Consider the following 21,139-nt stretch of genomic DNA (forward strand, 5'->3'; position numbering starts at 1 on the left):
CTCCCAGTGACAACAGGCCCATGAGTTACATTCGGATAGCAACTTATTACTCGGTATGTTTCCAAATATTGCATGGGAAGCACATACACCTAAAAAAAATTCCTTGAACATTGAAAACCAACCTGGTATCCCACCCTCAGTTTTTTATGTGCTAGCTTTTATCGATTATTTGCAAGCTCCAGGTGGGCAGTCTGTCTGGTACGCCTAATGATAGCTGTGCTGAGGTGTAACAGCACAGTGCCAGTACCCGAGGGGAGCTCACAAAAGCTTACGAATGAAAGAAGGAAACAATATATCCTTCCCCCAGCCCCTCAGGTGTTGTCCCCACAGAGTTCCCTTCACCCATGCACCCGTACACCATCACCTCAGTCCCCTGTGCACCACCCTCCCCACCTTGTTTAAAAATGAACAATGGGGCCTCCCCTGGTGGCATAGCAGTTGAGCGCTGGCCTGCAAAGCTGCCTGCAGCCTCTACAGCGCCAGTTCGATCCCCCGGCGAGGGTCCCACATGGCGCGCAGACCTCTCCTGCCGCCCGCTGCTCCCCTCAGCAGTGTACTTCGGTCCTTCTGCCTGCTCTGCTCCCTGCTCTGGCTCTGGTGAATTCTCTCACCCTCCCCCCAACGCTTCTGACTGTACCCAGTGCTTGTATAAATAAATAAATAAATCCTTAAAAAAAGAAAAAAAAGTAATAAAATTAAAAAAATAAAAATGAACAATGACGTAAAAAAATTAAAATAATAATAAAAACAAAAAGAAGGAAAGAAGGAAAGATTAAAGAAAACAACGAGCCTTAGACTAGCACGGGGGCGAACCCCGGTGCGGGGCCGGGAGAAGACTGGGCCAGGCGGGGCGCATCCCCCAGTGGGGCGCCCCAGCACGTGGGCGCCTCAGCTTCGCGGGGACTACACAGGGGCGCGCCGAGGCGCGAGGCCAGGGGCGGCGCCGCGTGAGGTCACGGGCGGCGCCTCGCGACGTCATCACGCCGCGCCGGCGGCGTCGCGGGGCTTCGGGGGCGGCCGGCTCGCGTTCGCTGTTGAGGGGTCGGGCGGCTTCTGGTCGGCGCGGCCCGGCGCAGGCCGCCTGCGGAGCGCGCGGGGTCCCGCCAGCGCCCCGAGGTCCTCTGCCCGGTCCGAGGCCGCCAGCCGCAGGCCTGGCCGCCCCGCCGCGGGGCGAGCTTCTCCTCAGGGCCATGTCGCGGCCGAGCAGCGTCTCCCCGCGGCCGCCGGCGCCCGGGGCCGGGGCCGGGGGCGGGGGCGCGGCGAGTGTCCGCGGGGGCGGCGGCCGGGCCAAGGGGCTGAAGGACATCCGCATCGACGAGGAGGTGAAGATCGCCGTCAACATCGCCCTGGAGCGCTTCCGCTACGGGGACCAGCGAGGTGAGGTGCCCGCCGGCGCCCCGGCTCCCCTCAGACCCGCGCCCGCCGAGGGAGGGGCTGCTTCAGAGAAGCGGGGCGCGGGCTGGGCGGCCCCCCGGGGTCCGCTCGCGCCGGCTTCTCTGGCCAACCTGGGCTGTGGAGGAGCGCCGGGCACGCCGCGGGTCGGCAGGTGCGGCACACCTGGCGGGCGGCACAGGTGAGAGAGTCGGGCTGCTCCCGCGCAGGGGGCCGGTCGCCTCCCTTTGGGCGGCAGAGCCGCAGCTTTCAGGTATTGGTGAGCCCCGGTTTTTTGTGGTGTTTTTTTTTTTTTTTTTTTTTTTTGGAAGGGGTTGTGATGGCCTCGACCTAGTTATGTTTAAGCTGCAGAAGTAGAAGGGAATGTGGTAAGTGGCCCTGGCAACACGTCATGCTTTGATGCTTGGTAGCCTCCCGCTTGAAAAAAGAAATCATTAAAAAAACATGAAACCTCGTGAAGTGTTTGAAACGTCTTCCATGACGCTTGCCATTAGAAAACTTCTCCAGGATAATAGTGCAGAACCCCAAAAAAATCACAATCAGCAAACAGCTATGAACCAGAGACACACTATGGGGAGGCGGGGCGGGGAAAGGAGGGATGGGGTCAAAATAAGGGGGTGCAATTGTATGGGGAATATAAAAATTAAAAAAAAAAAATTTAAAAATGCAGAACCAGCAGCCGCCCCAGGTGGGGATCCGCCTGGAGAGTGTGGTCAGGGCACCTTCTGACTCGCTGGCCCTGTTGAATAGAGGCGCCCTCGCTGCAGCAGCTCACAGGCTCTAACGGAGTGACCTGGTCCCAGGGACTCTGAACTTATGTTAAAGGCAAAATTTGAGCAACATGCACTAGCACATCAAGTCCAGACAGTGAAATAAGAATTAGATGCAGCTTTGACGGCAAAGACTAGGGTGTTTCATGTTGCTCATTCATAATGCTTGCGCATATCTTATCATTGGAAGAAAAAATTGTTTTCAGCAAGTAAGCAAGCTCTGTTTCAGACAGTAAAATGTGTTCCTCGGTCTGCAACCAACTCAAGATTCCAGCACAGATAAGTGCAGTAATCTTTGGTGAACATTGAAGTCTTTATCACATTTTCGTTTAGTTTTATCAGTGTCCTTTGGTAGACGTTCAGTAGTTAATATCTCTTTTTCACAAAACACAATAATAAATTTGATTATATGCATCTTATTTTTTTAGTATTTTACATCTTTGTATGTATACTGAAGTATCTTGAAAGAAAATCGCCTATTCCCAAAAAACTTTGTGTGTTTTTTCCCATGTAGAAATGGAATTTCCTTCTTCTTTGACCAGTACTGAAAGAGCCTTTATTCATCGATTGAGTCAATCTCTTGGTTTGGTCTCTAAAAGTAAAGGGTAAGCTCATAGCTTTTCTTATTTTTTAAAAAAAAAATGCATTTACCAAAAAAAGGAGAAATGTTTCTGACTACATTTAGATAGTTGTTATTGTTTTAGTTTGACATCCATATTATAGTTTATGTACACACTATAAGTCATTACTAAACTCAGCTGTTTACTGCCCCCAGCTCCCTTTTATTGTGTTCTCTAGGAGCAAAAAGAAAAGACAGTAATTTTTAAGATGTGAAAAAAAATAGTTTAAAATTGAAATTGATTGCTTTAGAAAACTGTATTTTCAGATGGTGAATATTTTTTAGGATCAATTAGCTACAATTATTTATACAACTTACCTCCTTTATGTTATTGTACTGTAACCTATTAATTATTTTCTGTTTTACCAAGCCAAAATCTGATCAGTAGAAATGATTCAATAAAACAAAAAGGAGAAAATAGTAGATCTATTTGAGGGTCACGGATCCAATTGGGGGAAAAGGTCACTTGAGACTTCCATGCTGAATTGTTAAAAGTAGAGCTATTTCATTTGGCACGTAAGGATGGTGGAATTGATGCAATGTTTTTCAGTATTGGTGCTGCTGACATTTTGGGCTGGTTGTGTGCATTATAGGATGTTTAGCAGTGTAACTAGCTTCTCCCCCCACTGGATGCCGGTGACACTTGTACCTCCAGTTATAATAGTGAAAAATCACTCTAGACATTGCCAAAATGTTCCAGGGAAGCAAAATTGTCCTTGGTGAGAACCACAGAAGGTGGGGAAATGATCATTTATGCTTACCAGTTTTTAGGTTAAGAGGGAAAACAAAATTTTAGTAAGTAAAAATATTAATGAATAAATAGTATTAAAGTCCTGAGACGAAAGTGGTTACTAGAGAAATCTCTTACATCAGAATGCCCACCACAGTGATTCCATTGCTTATTGGGACAGGGGATTTGGCCTAGGTGAATGTGCATTTTAAACAGTAAATTTCTGGGCATGCATGCTATTGGAGTCCACTGGAAAAATAGAATATTGCACTTGAAAATAAAAGTGGTGTACAGGGATTGTGAAATCCTTTATCTAAAAACAGCTGGGGTAGCTATTTTTGAGATTCAGAATTTCCGTATTTTAGAAAGGTTATATTTGCTATAGATTGTATAATATCCCTAATATGGTATAGTTATCACCCTTGATTGCATTAATATTTCTGCTGGAAAATGTCTGAATATTCACATTCAAATAAATGCAGACTGCAGATAGCCTCATATCAGTTTAATCAGACTTTGCTGTCAAAGAAACTTACTGCAAAGTTATAGAATCGTCCAATTTTCAGAACTGTTTGAGTTTTAGAGTTGCAGGACCTCCACTGAAAAGGTGTTAGGAATGTACAATTCTGTACTTACATCATTTCTATGTTTGAATGGATTTTGAACCCTAACAGTGACTTTAGAAGTGACCATTGTAAATTACCCTTAAGCCAAGCAGTCAACTAGAATAGAGTATCCCTATGCTCTTCAGTTCAGTAGCATGATCACTTAGGGGATGGTTCAGAATGGAGAAACATCCGTGGAAGTGCAGAGCTAATAAGGAAAAAGGCTAATAAGTAGGAAGAAAAAGGCTAATAAGAAGGAAAAAAAAAAAAGCTAATAAGGAAAATGTTTCTCAATGGAGAAACATTGAGGAGACAGAGAAAGGAAAAAGGAAGAAAATGCAAGGTAATCTGCCTTCTACTCCAGTTTCTAAGACCTCTAATCATCCATAAACCCTCTGCTTATGAAACATGCTAGTTCTTTCCCTCCCCCTTTTTATCTTCCAACAGACTTACTACAATGTTTATCTACTGGTACTTGTCATTTTCAAATGCCTTTCCTTGTTTGCACATAGATAAAGAACTAAGTCACTTTGCATATGCTTCTCAAGTTCGTTCTTTTCCTTTATATGAGACTTCATACCTGATTTATATTTCATGTTTTTTTTTCCCTATTTATCCTTGAGTGAAGATTTTTTTTTTTTTTTACCACCTAGCATTAACTTCATTAGCTTAACAAGTTAATTTTTCTGCATTTCTTTCTTTTTTCTTTTTTTCATTATGGTTCTTTAATACATGTTTGAGAGGAAACCTAGATTCAATTCCAGGTATCTTATAGCCTCATTCACTAGCTTTAATCATTTCCATTAATTTTAAAGGCCTAATTTCTTAAATGTAAAATGTGATCTGGTTGTTTTACTTAAGACTCGGGATTCTGGAATTTTATTTTGAGCTTTGTACAAGGTTTTTAAGAATTAGATTCCAGGCTTACTGTATGATAAAGTTTTTGCTGATGACTTTCTCCATTTCTTTCTTTCAAAATGAAGCCATGTGTGTTGGATTTGGTATTTCAGCTCCTCTCAGGGATTTGAATTTACTTTGCAATTATTTATTATCATTGCTTATCTTTTGGTGAAAATACTCATGTCGGCGTAAAGCGCCCATTTTGTGTTCTTCAGTATAACGGAAAGTTTTCTTTCAAATTATAGCCATTTTCCCATACAGAAATTTCACCTTCTTATAATGTGTTTCCTTTTCTCCTCAACTGAGTGCATTTTGAGTCCTAAGAGTCTACTTTTCTAAGTCCTTGACTTATCCATGAACAGAACAAGGCCACTTTCCTATCCTTTTTCTACATCAGTCAGAATAAATGTACAAAATAAAGTTTGTTTAAAAGTTGTGAGAAAGTATAAAATATCTAAAAGAAGGTTTTCTGGTACAGGTCTCTTCTCCTGTGATTGCTGATGTCACTGCTTAATAGGGCTCCGAGAACTCCACTTACCCTACCCAGGGGCTCTACTCTTTTAAGAAAGCCCCCATTTTCAGATTTGGGTTACTGCCACCCTAACTTCTTCCCCAGAAGGCTGCATACTGTAGTCCTCTTCTCTTCTCCTAGCTAAAATTGGAAAAGTGAATAAAAAATTATAAACTCTTAGTGAGTTTTTAGATAGTCTTTGAAAATAAACACCCTATGGTACCCAATAGTAATAATAACAGCAGCTAACATTTGTTAAATGCTCTTGTGTGACAGACATTGTATAGGTGCTTTAATTAGATTATCATTTAATCTTCCTAGCAGTCTTATATGATGTATCTTCTTATTAACATTTGCTTTCTATAAAACAAATAAGGTAACTCAAGCTTAAAGAGGTTAAATAATTTTTCCAAGGTACAGGTAGCTGGTGGGAGAGCCAGATTTGAAAATAGTGTTTAGCTGATGATTTTTGATGTTCACAGTGAGTTCATAACAATGCCTGGGGGCTTGAGAAAAAACAGAAATTTGAGATAGGTGTCATTTCTGACTTGCTTTTAGTTCATTAAGTCACAAAAAGTTTAAATTACCATAAACATTGTAACCTTGACAAGATAGTGACTGTTGAGTTACAAAGTTAACTAGTTGGTTTACTAATTTCTAGATAATCATTTTTGAAAGTATAAAGTAGTATCATGCAAAGTAATACATTTGTAATTCTGTGTTACAGTTTCGCGGAGAAGATGATTTGGAGTTAGGTTTTTGCATGTCTGCTTAACAGAAATATAAGTTAGGGTGATAGGAAATTAACTGTTTACCAGGCATCAAATGAATATGTTATTTTTTCTAGAGACATTTGCTCCTTGGTGGTTGTGATCTTTTTAAGTAGTCATTTTGAATTTGGGCTCTTGAGGTGAAATTTTAAACCGTTCTGTTTGGAAAGTAGGGAACAGTGACACATGGTTGTGTATTTGCATTAAATAGTTCAGTAGCAGGCTGTGTAACGTCAGGTCGATGTTACCTTTCTGCTCCAACATTTGTGTTCGAACTGAATTCACTGTTATAAATAGCAATGGCTAAGTTAAGTACTCACTTTTACTTTCTGTGAGTTACTTTATTCATAAATGCTACATTATTATTAGGATTTGAAATGTTAGGAAGGTTGCAGTCTGACCCACTATTTGAGTTGTGGGCTTATTCATTTGGGAGTATATTTTTCTTCAAGTTGTAAACCCTGCTTCTTAGCATAGCATCTGGCATATACTAGGTGCTCAATGAATATGTGAATGAATGTTAATAAGTAATAAAGGAATGAATGAAGAAAATTAGTTGTGGGTGAAATAAAGCAAATCTTGACTGAGATGATTTTAAAGAAATCAAATCTTGGAGCTGGTAGAAATGTTAGAGAGCTTTAAAGTAACTAATAAATATCATAGAATTAACATGATTTATTTTTGGTCATGTAGCTAGTTGATTGAAAGATTAATGCCAGCTGAACATAAGTCTCTTGACTCTCCCTTTGGGGCTCATTTCAGCCTATTTTCCTGCTTTCTGGTGTTGGAGGAGGGAAAAATGATTGGGGCTAAAATGTACTGAAGCTTCAGGAAGGTTCATAGGAAAGGAACCTGGTATAGAGATCATCTCTATCCAATAATTCTGATTTACCAGGGGAAAAACTAAAATTCAGTCAGGTTGAATTTTCATTATTTCATCACTAAGTACTTGTTAAGTGGAGGTGACAATTTTGAGCTTATAGTTAATTAAAGCATTCATTCAATCAGGAGTTTCCTGAAAGGAAAAATCTTGGTAAATTGAAAGCCTCACTTAGAAGACTTAGATAACTAAGACTATATAAGTTAATCCCCAGTTTTATGTCATTCATACAGTGAAGAGACTTGAAAAATTCAAGTCTTAGGAAAATTGCATTTGAAATTTGAAAAATTCAAATCTTAGGAAATTTACAATAATTTTCATTGTATTTGTGGCTTTGTTGCTCATTTTTATGATAGTGACATTAACAAATGGTAAAACATTTTATGAAATATTTGGGTAATTAAAAAAAAAAACACGTGGCATTTGTTCCTGACTATAATTACAATCATAACGTTCATTTTTTTTTAGTGTTTATTCTAACTGATAATGTTTTTTAATATGCATTATCTTATTTAATCATATAAAGTTCTATAAGACAGGTATTACATTATTGTAGGCTCAGAACTATTAAATGATTCACTTATGGTCCCGTTGCTAGTCAGTGTTAGAGCAGGGATCCAAATCCAGGTTAGTAAACTTTCAGAGCCTGACTCTTCACAGGTTAACATTGTACTAGATTATAGACATATGTCATTAAATCATTCAAAACATATTTGAGGTCTTCCTATGTATATTACATTTTATTTCATACTTTTGGAGCCATAAAAGACATAGTAAGTCCTAGACCAGTGAAAGATACAAACCTGTATCAGTTAACATCAGAGCTGTTATAACTCATCACTGTAAAATTGAAAGCAAGAACAAGAAACTTTGAAAACTTTCTTTTTTCCTCCCTGAATATGCAACTGAAATACTAATAATGCCAATTTATGCTTTTCTGGTCCAACCACTATACTTGACTCTCTTAAACAGGTTTTCATGGGAGTGTAATATTACCAGCATACTGTGGAAACATTTAGTGGGATGTATTATTCTGAACAGTGAGCCATAATTTTTCCACTATTAATTTTAGATTCTGTTCAGATTGCTTTTCTCCCCCTATTTGCTTCCCAGCATGTATTAACTGGTGATGTTTCATCCACCATGAAGTATGCTAAGAGAAACTAACACTTATGGTAAGTAAGCCTTTTTTGCTGTTTTTGAAATGGATTTGCAGCATTTTAGAATTTTAATTGAAAAGGGGCTTGTGGCCACCTAGCACCAAACAGACCTCTTCTCTGAATTTTTTGGGATTTCTCAGCATCTTATCCCAAAATACTTTGATTTTTTTCGATGTTTTGCTTGAGACCTGTTTTCTAAGTAGGCATACATCATATGTGGAAAAAAAAATGACTATATATAGTAAATAAATGATTTTTATTAATATTCAGAAAGGGAGCAAATAGATACCTAACTGTGAAGAAGAAAGATGGATCAGAAACAGCTCATGCAATGATGACCTGTAATTTGACTCATAATACAAAACATGCTGTTAGGAGCCTAATTCAAAGATTTCCTGTCACCAATAAAGAGCGTACTGAACTTCTGCCTAAAACAGAAAGAGGAAATGTGTTTGCAGTTGAAGCTGGTATGTATTTTCTGGGGTGCTTCCTTGTTTACCCTATTTACCATTTTAAATTTATTTTATTCCATTTGAAATTTCTTTTTAAAAGCTAAGATGAAATACAATTGCTCAGTATGAATAGTGTGTTAGAAATGATTAAGAGTTGTGAGAAGTTTGGAATGAAATGCAGTAGTAAGACATTTTGTGAAGTTAGACAAGTTTTTTTAAGGGTTATAGTAATAACTATCATGTTGAACACTTACAGTATACTAGACAGTGTGTTGCCCTCTCTTTATAGAGCCATATAGCCATCTATGCAAGGTAAGAATTTACCTATTTCACAGGTAAAGAAACTGGGGCTAAGAGAAGATAAACTATTTGTTCAAGACCACTCATCCAGCCATTAAACTGCAGGGCTGGGATTTGACTCCAGGATCTGGACTTCACATCTAATGTGTTACTTTGCCAAGACATATTAGTGAGATTTAGAGCTGGTGCTTAGCTTCTAGTAAAAACAAGACACAGTCTTCATACATTAACTTGTTCAAAGGTAGATAAATAAAATGTTAAGGTTTTAAAATGAAGTTGTTTTATTTTGGAGAAGTGACTACTCTAGGGAGAACATTATTTTGTTAATTATAGTGACAGAGTTTGCGTATATTTTCCATTTTCTGCTGGAGTAGGTTTGCAGAATGTAGAAAACACTTGGTTTACATGCCAAGGAATTTAAGTTTTAAATACACGCACAGAATATTTTTATGAAGAATATAAACTATATCATATCTTTTCTTTATTCCTGTCTGCTTAACTAAATGCAGATGTTGACTAAAAAGTTCAATTCAAAAATTTGTTGAGCATTTAGGACATTATATTTACAATTATTCTGTGTGTTTATATAATCTTACATGTAGTTATATATAAGGCGCACTGTTCCCTACTATAAAATCTTGATTTTTGTGTCTGAATATTATTTTACGATATCAGAATTGTGTTTTGCCTTTAGTAGTTATTAAATGATTGATTTATGTTCATTTTTAAACATTATGCACCAGAAGTACTTTTGAGAAATTTGATTTCTACACTTGATCTTAGCCAAAAGGCCAAGAAGTGATAGAAATTTGATTTCTAATTGATAGTGAAATTCATAACATGCTGGAAGACTTTTAAGTATATAGAAATACAAAGGTTGAGACATTGCTCACTTCATGTAGACTGAGTACAAAAGAAACACTTGAAAGGAATTTCATTAGAAATTACTCATCTTTCAAAACTTTTTAAAAAACATTGACTATAAATTCTTTTTTTCTTTTGTTCATTTTCCAAGAAAACCGGGAAATGAGCAAGACAAGTGGACGACTCAACAATGGCATACCTCAGATTCCAGTGAAAAGAGGAGAATCCGAATTTGATTCTTTCAGGCAGTCTCTGCCAGTGTATGAGAAACAAGAAGAAATTGTTAAAATAATTAAGGAAAATAAAGTAGTTCTGATTGTAGGAGAAACTGGGTCTGGGAAGACTACACAGGTATGTTTCATCGTTTTGTTTATAGAAGAAAAGAATATTTTGTCTCATGAAATAGTTGCTTTTTATTAAATTTACACTGCATGTATTTTAACAAAAAACAAAAAAAATGATTATTGGTTATTAATGATTATTGATTAATTATTAATGACTACTTCAGAAAATATTATTAGTGGGAATTAGTTTTGAAAATATATAGACCCGCAGTGTTTTAAAATACTTACTTTTAAACTAGTACATTGAGCTTGCTTTGAGTGAGAGTTGTGGGTAATTTACGTCTTGGAATATGGACTTTGACCTTTGGTTCAGATTCTGCTTTGCTCATTTATTTGATAGGAATTTTTAGTTTAGTTTAGTTTTACAATCTCTCTGAGCTCGTGTTCATTTATAAAGTAGAATAATTGTGCAGCTGTTGAAGTTTAGAGATAATATCTGTAAAGTGCCTAGCATAGAGTTTCATACATAGCAACTGAATTAAAAGCAATATTAGTAACTAACAATGGTGATAGAAAGTTGACTAGTAGGTGGAATTAATATGACAGGTTTGATGTGGATGTTTAGAATCAAATTACTTCATTATTATGAAATTTTACTCAGAGGGTGACAGGTTAGAAATAAAGATAGCATGATGATATGAGCTTTTCTTTATGTTTAACATATTAGTATGTTAAAATGGTAGCATTATTTGCTTTTGATAGTGGATCATATATAATAGTGTAATTTTACATTTTGTTCTTTTTTGGACATATAAATATACTTTGGACTTGTACTTACAGCTTCCTGTGGTTAGATTTATTGATTTAAACTTGGTCACTAGTTAATGCAAGGTAGTAGAGAATGGTGTAACATTCACCAATTATATGCTTGTAGGACTTAACCATTGTCACAGAAGTGTAAATCTTTATCTGAATATATTTTACTTAACTGAATATATTTTCCATGTCAGTACCTAAAGATATAACTTATGTTTAATAGAAGGTTTTATTTTATTTTATTTTTTTAAAGATTTATTTATGTATTTATACAAGCACTGGGTATAGTCAGAAGCGCGGGAGGGTGAGAGAATTCACCAGAGCCAGAGCAGGGAGCAGAGCAGGCAGAAGGACCGAAGTACACTGCTGAGGGGAGCAGCAGGTGGCGGGAGAGGTCTGCGCACCATGTAGGACTCTTCTCCGGTGGCCGGGGAGTAGCCGGGGATCGAACCGGCGCTGCAGAGGCTGTGGGCAGCTTCGCAATCCAACACTCAACCGCTGCGCCACCTGGGAGGCCCGAAATAGTTTTGTTTTTTTTTGGGGGGGGGGGTTAAGATTTTGTTTTATTTATATAAGAACTGGGGTACAGGTCAGAGGCGCAGGAGGGTGAGAGGGTTCACCAGAGACAGAGCAGGGAGCAGAACAGGCAGATGACCGAAAAACACTGCTGAGGGGAGCAGCGGGCGAGACAGAAGTCTGCTTTGCATGTGGGATTCTTCCTGGCCGGCCGGGATTGAACCTGCGCTGCGGGGGCTGTGGACAGCTTCACAGTGAGGCACTCAACCGCCTGCGCCACCAGGGAGGCCCTAGAAATAGTTTTTAAAAATAACAATTTACTGTGTATTGGGCTATTTAAACCTCTCAATAACCCCAAGAAACACAGATTTTTTATTATCTCTTTTTACAGATGAAGAATAAAAACTGAAACTTAAATCTTCATCTCCTCATGTGTACAGTGAGGAAGTGGCCAGAACGGGAAACTTGTTCTTGTTTTGTACTTAATTTTTCATATTATATGCTAGTATTTCTTTGATAATTTGTGGAATTGCTGGATCAAGACTGTGGCAGTTAGAATTTTAGTGGCTGGGTTAACTAGTTATTGTCTATTAACTGAAAAAAAGAGTAACTGTATATAAATAGTTTTGAAAGTTTCTATGGGCAACAAGGAAAATATATATTTATTTCCACCTTTATCAGTCTGATAAGCATAACTATCTTTTGCATTTCCTTGAGTCCTAAAAGAGTGACTTATCTGTTCTTTTGCTTATTACCTATTATGTTTTATCAATTTCTTATTTATATCTGACCTTTTTTTAAGATTGATTTATGCATACAAGAACTGGGGTGTAGGCCAGAGCCAGGGAGTGGGGCGCTGAGAGGATACACCAGAGACAGACTGGGGAACAGAACAGGCAGATTTACTGAAATACAGTGCTGCGGGGAGCAGGAGACTAGACAGGAGAGGTCTGTTGTGCCATGTTGGTCAGCTCCCTGGCCAGGGATCAAACTCCTGCTGCAGTGGCTGCCAATAACTTGATAGTGCTGAGACTTAACCCTTTGCACTATCAAGGAGGCCTCTCTGACTTTTCTTTTCTCATAATCATCTTAGATTTAAATTTAATAGTTTTTTATTTATTATGAATAATACTTGCCTCTTGCTAGATAATCTTAAAAGTAATCTATCCCATTTTTTGTTTGCTTTTTAATTTTGCTTATGGGATCTTGTTAGTAGTTTTTACATTTTATTTAATCAAATCTAACATTTTGAGATATGCAAAAAAGTCAATTCCTGCCCCAAGATTAAAAAAATGTTTTCCAGTAAATTCTGTATTCTAATACTATTATATTTATAGTTTGAAAAATTCATCTGGAATTCATTTTATTGTTATATCAGGTAGAAGTCTTTATTCTTTTTTTTTTAAGATTTATTTATTTTTATACAAGAGCTGGGGTACAGGCCAGAGGCGCGGGAAGGTAAGAGGATTCACCAGAGACAGAGTGGAGAGCAGAACAGGCAGATGACCGAAATACGCTGCTGAGGGGAGCAGTGGGTGAGACAGGAGAGGTCTGCTGCGCCATGTGGGAATCTCCCTGGCCGACTGGGAATCGAACCTGCGCTGCAGAGGATGCACACAGCTTCACAGCCACAGCGCTGCACTCAACCCTCTGTGCCACTGGGGAGGCCCAGAAATCTTTATTCTTCTTTATAATATATAGTCCCAATGTAACTTTAATTATCTTTCCCCCCTATAAAAGGTACCACTTTTAATCAAATACTAAGTTTCTATAGCACTGAGTAGTTTCGAGGTCTGTTTATGAAGTTTTTGCTCTGTATCTTTAATGATCTGTTCCTCCACCAGGATCCTGTTTTTGTAATTTTATAATATGTAGTACAATAGTTCTTCTCGTTGTCTTCTCTTTTTCCGTATTTCTTAGCAGTTTATGTGCATTTGTGCTACTGTCAGTAGTCAAGTAAGAAAAAAAATCAGAGGCTAAGATATGCATGAAAAGATCCTCTAGCTCATAGTTAAATAAGTTATGTTTTCAACTATTACATTTTTGACTATGAATTAAAAATTTATGGTGGTACTTATGGGGGAAAACAACATCTTCTGTTGATAGGTGTATAGGTTGTTTTTGAGGGTAATTTGATAAGTTTTCTATCCAAATTAAATTTGTATTGACTTTGACCCTTATATATCTTTGTAAAAGTAGGTGAAGGTAGTCACTATAGCAGTGTTCATAAGAACATCAATACCAAACCTATAAAACTGGAAATTTTCTAATGCTTCATCATCTTTGTTAAATCACAGCACGTTCAAAAGATGGGATATGCAGCTATTGAAATGGGTTATTTACTGTAGATGGGATACTTTTTAAGTGAAATCTGCATATTATGAGCATTAAGAATAGTAATCCTTTTGTCTGAATTAAAAACCTCTTTCTATGCAGAAATATTCTGAATTGCGTAAACATTTTTTTTCCCTGAAAAAGTTCATAAGAAACTTAACAATAGTTACTTTTTTGAAGAGGACTATTGATAGGGATGGGAAACATGTTTACTTTTTATTTTAGATCTTAATGACAGGTTTAATTATAAAAAAGTGTCTGTGATCCTGGTATTAATTTTTTTGTTGTTTTCTTTATTCACTATGTAAAAAGTCTCAATGAAATTTGATTGTTGTTTCATTAACTTTATAGAATGATTTGGGGAGAATTAAAATTTTCACAGTATTGATTATTCTCATCTAAAAATATCATTTTTATGTATTCATAGTTTTTTTTGTAGCATTTTAAATTTTTTAATGTAAGCCTCAGCTATTTCTTTATATTTTTTGATATTTTAGTTTTAGTTTTTGTCATGAAGACTGTTCAAAATTATGTTTTGTAGCTGACTATTAGCAGTTAGGTGAAGTTTGTTCATTTTATGATTCTTCCTAGACATGTTACAGAACTTCTTTAGTTCTAATGGTTTTTCATTTGCTTTGTTTATATTTTTTGGTTATGCGGCCATGTCATTTTATAATATTTTAAAATTTTTCCTTCAGATTCCTCAGTTCCTTTTAGATGATTGTTTTAAGAATGGTATTCCTTGCCGTATATTTTGTACTCAACCAAGACGATTAGCAGCTATTGCTGTAGCTGAAAGAGTTGCTGCGGAAAGAAGAGAAAGAATTGGTCAAACCATTGGATATCAGATCCGTTTAGAAAGCAGGTAAAGATATTTCTTCTATAGCTGATCTTCTGTCATTCTTAGAACAAACTAAATACTTATATTCTACTAAATATAGAGAATATATTAATTAAAAAGTTAGATGACCATTTTGTTTCAAGTAAGTTTATGGTAGGAAATTGAGATCATTATGAAGTTACTGAGATTTTGAGTAAATAGGAGTTCCAGGGCCTCCCCGGTGGCACACAGGTTGATTGCAGCACTGTGAAGCTGTCCATAGCCTCTGCAGCACGGGTTTGATTCCCGGCCAGGCAGGGAGATTCCCACATGGCACAGCAGAACTCTCCTGTCGAGCCCGCTGCTCCCCTCAGCAGAGCTTTTGGTCTTTCTGTCTGTTCTCCTCCCCACTCTGTCTCTGGTGAATCCTCTCACCCTACCGCGCCTCTGTCCTGTACCCCAGCTATTGTATAAATTAACAAAAAAGAAAAAAAAGGAGTTCCAGCCATAAATAACAAATCTCATTTCATAATTTCATGATTAAGTGCAGTTATTTTACCTCATTGAGCCTCATTTTCCTCCTCTGTAAAATGGGACTAATAAAAACATCTAGAGCACAAGTTTGATGATGAAATTTATAGTAAGTACTTGATAAATGTTAGTGAATAAATTTATTATTGGTAGTACTGGTAGTACTTCTAGTGTTATTTCTTTGCTTTCAGGATTTTGAATGTAGTGTTAAACTCTCGTTTATGATATGTTTTTATCAAACAAACAGTGTTTAAGGTTTTATTTCATATAACTTTATAAAGCATACATACCAGTAGATTATTATTTTAGTAACATTTAATAAAGTACTTCTGAGACTAGTGTTTAATGTGATTTTATTTCAATTACATAAAGATTTGTAATTGGGAACCTTTTATTTTTTATATTTTTTACAAAGGGTTTCTCCAAAGACACTTCTGACATTTTGTACTAATGGGGTATTGCTTCGTACATTGATGGCAGGAGATAGTACATTGTCAACTGTGACACATGTTATTGTGGTAAGAATTTTGCTAAATTCACCATAACTCAGGATTGCTTAAAATTGAAATATGTAAATACATTTTTAGAATAGGGTGTAAGAAGCAGTTTTTTTTAAACAAGCTATAATAAATTATTTTTCATTGTCTGCAATTATTGGAAATAAATGTTTTGTATTAAATAAAGGTATTCTTATCAGAATGAGGAAAAACAAAGTAATTTTTCAAAAAGTACCTTTTATTTGTGGTTATAACATTCTCAAGAAAAATGTCTTTATAATTTCTACTATCTTAATTCTCACCTGAATTTAGAGAAAACCCTCTACTGAAATTTTTCTTTATCTTTTTGCTAATGTATGTAGCTAGTACTAGCATGGTTTTATAGGCAGTGGACCTTTGTGACTATTATATGCACAAATCTGAATGTGCATGCTATGAAAACTTTGGTGTTAATAAATAGGGAGTTTTGTTGAGGTTTATAAAGAGCTTCTCTAACATAGTTCATGTTAATCTAAGATCAAAGGTAAAAATAAAGTTGCTCTGACTAAAAAGAAAAGTGGTTTTTATATTTGATGAAAATGATAAAAGTTTTTTTTTTTCTTCTTCACTTAGTCATCTGTTAGCTCTTTTAACTAATATTTATTTTCCATTTTATAGTCGTTTAACTTCATAGTTACGCTGCTAAATAACCTGGTTGCTAATGAAATGAGTAGATGAATGACTGCCTCATTAAAGAATTTTAAGCCCTTATCCAGTCTGTTTCAGAAAATATTAAAGTTTTTATGTTTGGTGTAAGCAGCTTTGGGAAATATAGCTTGTGAATTCAAGTCAAAGTTATGCCTGAGTCCTGATACTAACAGAAGAATATTTATATTGATTTTGTATCTGTTAGAAATGTGTTAAACTTGACTTTATTAATTCAGAACTTTGTTATAGTTTGTGGATTTCTGATCTTGCAGGAGAAAGGGTGGAGGAGACATTGCTTTGTTGCTTGTTGCAGTTCTTAATGTCTTATTATTTCTGAATTGCTCATAATTTAAAATTTCTATAAATACTGATTGGCTTTGTCCACTGTTTAAGTTAGTGTAATATCTAGCAGCCACATAATTTTAAAGAATTGGTCATGTTTTGAAGAATTAGTCATGTTTTAATTACTCTGTGGTTTTATTTTTGTTTACTGCAGGATGAGGTACACGAAAGGGATCGATTCAGTGACTTTTTACTTACAAAGTTAAGAGACTTGTTGCAGAAGCACCCAACTTTGAAACTAATTCTTTCTAGTGCTGCCTTGGATGTAAATCTTTTTATAAGATACTTTGGAAGTTGTCCAGTGATATATAGTAAGTTAAATTACCAAATGTCTTCCAGGATTTTTATGAAAGCATACTTTTTTGGCATGGTTATATTTGCTATACTAGCAGCTGGGGCAGATTCTATAGGGCTTTCGTTTTGTTTCCTCTGAAGTATGTGTAGGTATCTATATTTTTGTACTTTCCTTCTCCTCCTTTGGTATTACGTAATGAGACCAGTTCTCTAGTCTTAAAAGAAAATGTTTTATTTTAATCTGCACTCCCTTCGAAATTTTGTCCTGTAGCTTCCCCTTTATTTCTAGATTCCTTGAAAGTAGTTCTTTTGCTCCCATGTTAACTGCCCATTTACTTCTAAATGTACTGACACTAATCATTTGCCCATTTCCTTTAATCAAAATAGGTTGTGTTACCTATCTTTAAAAAATTGATGAATTCCTCATCAAAATTTGATAAAGTTGTATCTGTTCACCTTGATGAAATATTACATAAATAGGAAAAAAGTTCACAGTTGCCCTCTTTCCTAAAATTTCATGTCTTACTTTCCTGAGATTACTTGATGTTAAAATCTGATATATGTCCTTTCTCATCTTGTTCTTGCTTTCCCACACCTATGCAAGTATGTGTGTGTGTGTGTGTGTGTGTGTGTGTGTGTAGGGTTCAGTAGAAATGGTTTTAAAAAAATGAGCAAATGTCTTATATGTAATATTTTAACTTGCTTTATTCATGTGCTAGTACATAATGAATAGTCCTCCACTTCAGTGGCTCTAGGTATCATTCTTGAAGAAACAGCTTTAATATTTCATAGTATGAATGCACCATTATATATTTTTCCATTTCTTTATTTTTGGATACTCGCATTGGTTATATTTCTTCTCTTTCCCCACTAAGATATAAATTTACTATTTAATAATAAAATTGTGTTCTTTAGTACAGGGAAGACCATTTGAAGTGAAAGAAATGTTTCTGGAAGACATTTTAAGAACTACTGGATATACAAACAAAGAAATGTTAAAATACAAAAAGGAAAAACAGCGAGGTAATCTCTTTATCAAACATATACAAGAAAATTACTATTGATACTTTTTATAGTATTCCGGTTTTATGACAGTTCCAGAAACACTTGAATGCATTTCTTTTGTGTATAATTGTGTAATACTGTATTAGAATACTGTCCCCAGTATACCTTCTACATCCTGGTTTATGTCCAAAAGTTGTTATCTAGAGAGAGGAATTGAAAGTGGAGGCCACTGAGAAGGTAGAGTGTATCTATATTCAGAAATTCAGCCACAGTTTTAAGATGGTACAGGAGGGTAGGTTATTTTCTACCCACAGCATATTTTACAGGGTGGAAGTAGAGTGCATGAGAGGGAATGAAGAGTAGCATGTGAGTAATAGCAGACTCCTTTTAATACAAGAGTCAAGATTTTCAAATATTAACATTGTTATAAATTGCATCTGTATTTTGAAGTTAGCATTATCTTTTATGACTATCTCAGCTTTTGAATTAGGGCTACAGTCCTTTTGCTTCTAAAACTGCATTATTTGTGACAAAAGATTTGGCTTCAAACTTGATTTTTTTGTTTACATAAATACTTTAATTCTTTGGAGTCTCCCCTTGAAAAAAATATTTAGCCATATCTGTCATAGTGCAGCATTGAATCATGCTATGTAAATTATAAAACTAAAAGTTTTGGAGATGAATGTTGTTTATAACTTTTTGTATATAATTTTTATTTGAAACAACTAGTGCGGTGATAGCATTTAATAAGTGGTTTTCTACAAAGCACTGTATGAATATTAGTTGTTAATTTAAGTAATATTTTATTGCTCAAGTACTAATTTTTAAATTATGGACTTACTAAGGGGTAAACTAGGAGATGAATTTTTTTTAAGATTATTTATTTATTTATTTATGCAAGATTGATTGATTGATTGATTTATACAAGCACTGGGCACAGGCAGAAGCGCAGGTAGGCGAGAGAATTCACCAGAGCCAGAGCGGGGAGCAGAGCAGGCAGAAGGACCAAAGTACACTGCTGAGGGGAGCAGCGGGCAGCAGGAGAGGTCTGCGCGCCATGCGGGACCCTCCTCCGGTGGCCAGGGAGCAGCCGGGGATCGAACCGGCGCTGCAGAGGCTGCGGGCAGCTTTGCAACCCAGCGCTCAACCGCTGCGCCACCGGGGAGGACTAAGAGATGAATTTTTAAAAGCAGTTTTGTGGGTACTTATGGTTCATCATACTACATTTTATTGAATGTTCCTAATTTTTTTTTTTTTTTTTTTTTTTTTTATAGAGGCATGCTTTATTTATTTGTTTGCTGGTTTTGTTTGTTTGTTTTTTGTTTATACATGCACTGGGTACAGTCAGAAGTGCGGGAGGGAGGGTGAGAGAATTCACCAGAGCCAGAGCGGGGAGCAGAGCAGGCAGAAGGACCGAAGTACACTGCTGAGGGGAGCAGCGGGCAGCAGGAGAGGTCTGCGCGCCATGCGGGACCCTCCTCCGGTGGCCAGGGAGCAGCCGGGGATCGAACCGGCGCTGCAGAGGCTGCGGGCAGCTTTGCAACCCAGCGCTCAACCGCTGCGCCACCGGGGAGGACTAAGAGATGAATTTTTAAAAGCAGTTTTGTGGGTACTTATGGTTCATCATACTACATTTTATTGAATGTTCCTAATTTTTTTTTTTTTTTTTTTTTTTTTTATAGAGGCATGCTTTATTTATTTGTTTGCTGGTTTTGTTTGTTTGTTTTTTGTTTATACATGCACTGGGTACAGTCAGAAGTGCGGGAGGGAGGGTGAGAGAATTCACCAGAGCCAGAGCGGGGAGCAGAGCAGGCAGAAGGACCGAAGTACACTGCTGAGGGGAGCAGCGGGCGGCAGGAGAGGTCTGCACGCCATGTGGGACCCTCCTCCGGTGGCCTGGGAGCAGCCGGGGATCGAACCGGCGCCGCAGAGGCCGCGCGCAGTTTCGCAACCCAGCGCTCAACCGCTGCGCCACCGGGGAGGACTAAGAGATGAATTTTTAAAAGCAGTTTTGTGGGTACTTATGGTTCATCATACTACATTTTATTGAATGTTCCTAATTTTAAAAGTAGCTTACTCTTTCAAAGTAAGGCCAACCTTTAAGTATTTTCAGAGTCATTTAATTTTTTAAACAAGGGGATATATTTCAAAAAGCAAAGAATTTTATCTACCTAGTCTTTTTTTCGGTAATAATTTAGAAGAGAAACAACAAAGCACACTTACTGAATGGTACACAGCTCAAGAGAATGCTTTCAAGCCTGAATCCCAAAGGCAGAGAACTGTTCCGAATGTGACTGAAGAGTATGATTTATTGGATGACGGTGGTGATGCTGTCTTCAGTCAGTTGGTAAGACATTCCTGATTTTACACTGGTAATTTGAATGAAAATAGTCTCTTTTAAAGGGTATTTTATGAGATTATAATTTTTGAAGTGTAATTCTTACTTTAGAGTACATTTTTCACACAACGTTTTACATGCTTTTTGAAAATAATGCAACATCTTACATTGTTTCATTCAGTTTATAGTCAATATTTTTCTAAACTTTTTAAAGAAAATAGTTATGGATATTATGCATATGCTTGATATTTTATCATTTCAAAAATTTAGAACCTATGAACTAAACAATGTAAGATAGCTGAGTTAGGAGAAAGTTAAGGAAAAGACTCTTGTCCTATAGCAAATAGACAATACTAGTTATTTCCGCAACCAGCTAGCTATGTGACTTTCTAAAATCATTACCTACTATTGAGGAATTTCTTCTCTTCTCCTTTTTGTTCTGTTACGTCGCAAAATCTTATACAAATGAAATATTTCATAGAAACCCATTCCGCTGATCATTCACTTTTTTTTTTTTCCCACTTTTAACTCACATCTCCAGGTGATACCTGTGCTCTATTCAGTTCCATTGAAAACTGGAAGTACCTGCTTTTCTAGTCTTCTGGTTCTTACTGTCTTTCTGTTTTAAATTATTAAACATGCATTGGTGATTACTGTGATGCAAGTTATGGTGAAGAGTATGCATTTTTTAGAAGAATTTAATTTTTTTCAGCATGACAAGG

The 21,139-nt window shown here is 36.9% G+C and overlaps 1 protein-coding gene across 1 annotated transcript in view; it reads left to right on the top strand.

Moving 5' to 3' along the window:
• Positions 1–442: 442 nt before the first annotated feature.
• The window catches only part of YTHDC2 (YTH N6-methyladenosine RNA binding protein C2), a gene marked incomplete at its 3' end in the record, with an annotated part of 53,241 nt that continues 32,544 nt past the window's right edge, over positions 443–21,139 (top strand). Inside the window, exons 1-9 of the mRNA XM_084252864.1 lie at positions 443–1,377; positions 2,677–2,767; positions 8,608–8,804; positions 10,105–10,304; positions 14,602–14,768; positions 15,670–15,772; positions 16,935–17,091; positions 17,990–18,097; positions 20,278–20,426. Coding sequence (XP_084108990.1) covers positions 1,191–1,377; positions 2,677–2,767; positions 8,608–8,804; positions 10,105–10,304; positions 14,602–14,768; positions 15,670–15,772; positions 16,935–17,091; positions 17,990–18,097; positions 20,278–20,426 — 1,359 coding nt within the window. The 5' untranslated portion in view covers positions 443–1,190. The remainder of the gene's footprint in view (positions 1,378–2,676; positions 2,768–8,607; positions 8,805–10,104; positions 10,305–14,601; positions 14,769–15,669; positions 15,773–16,934; positions 17,092–17,989; positions 18,098–20,277; positions 20,427–21,139) is intronic.

The sequence above is a fragment of the Talpa europaea genome (genome assembly GCF_964194135.1).
Source record: "Talpa europaea genome assembly, chromosome: 13".
NCBI lineage: Eukaryota > Metazoa > Chordata > Mammalia > Eulipotyphla > Talpidae > Talpa > Talpa europaea.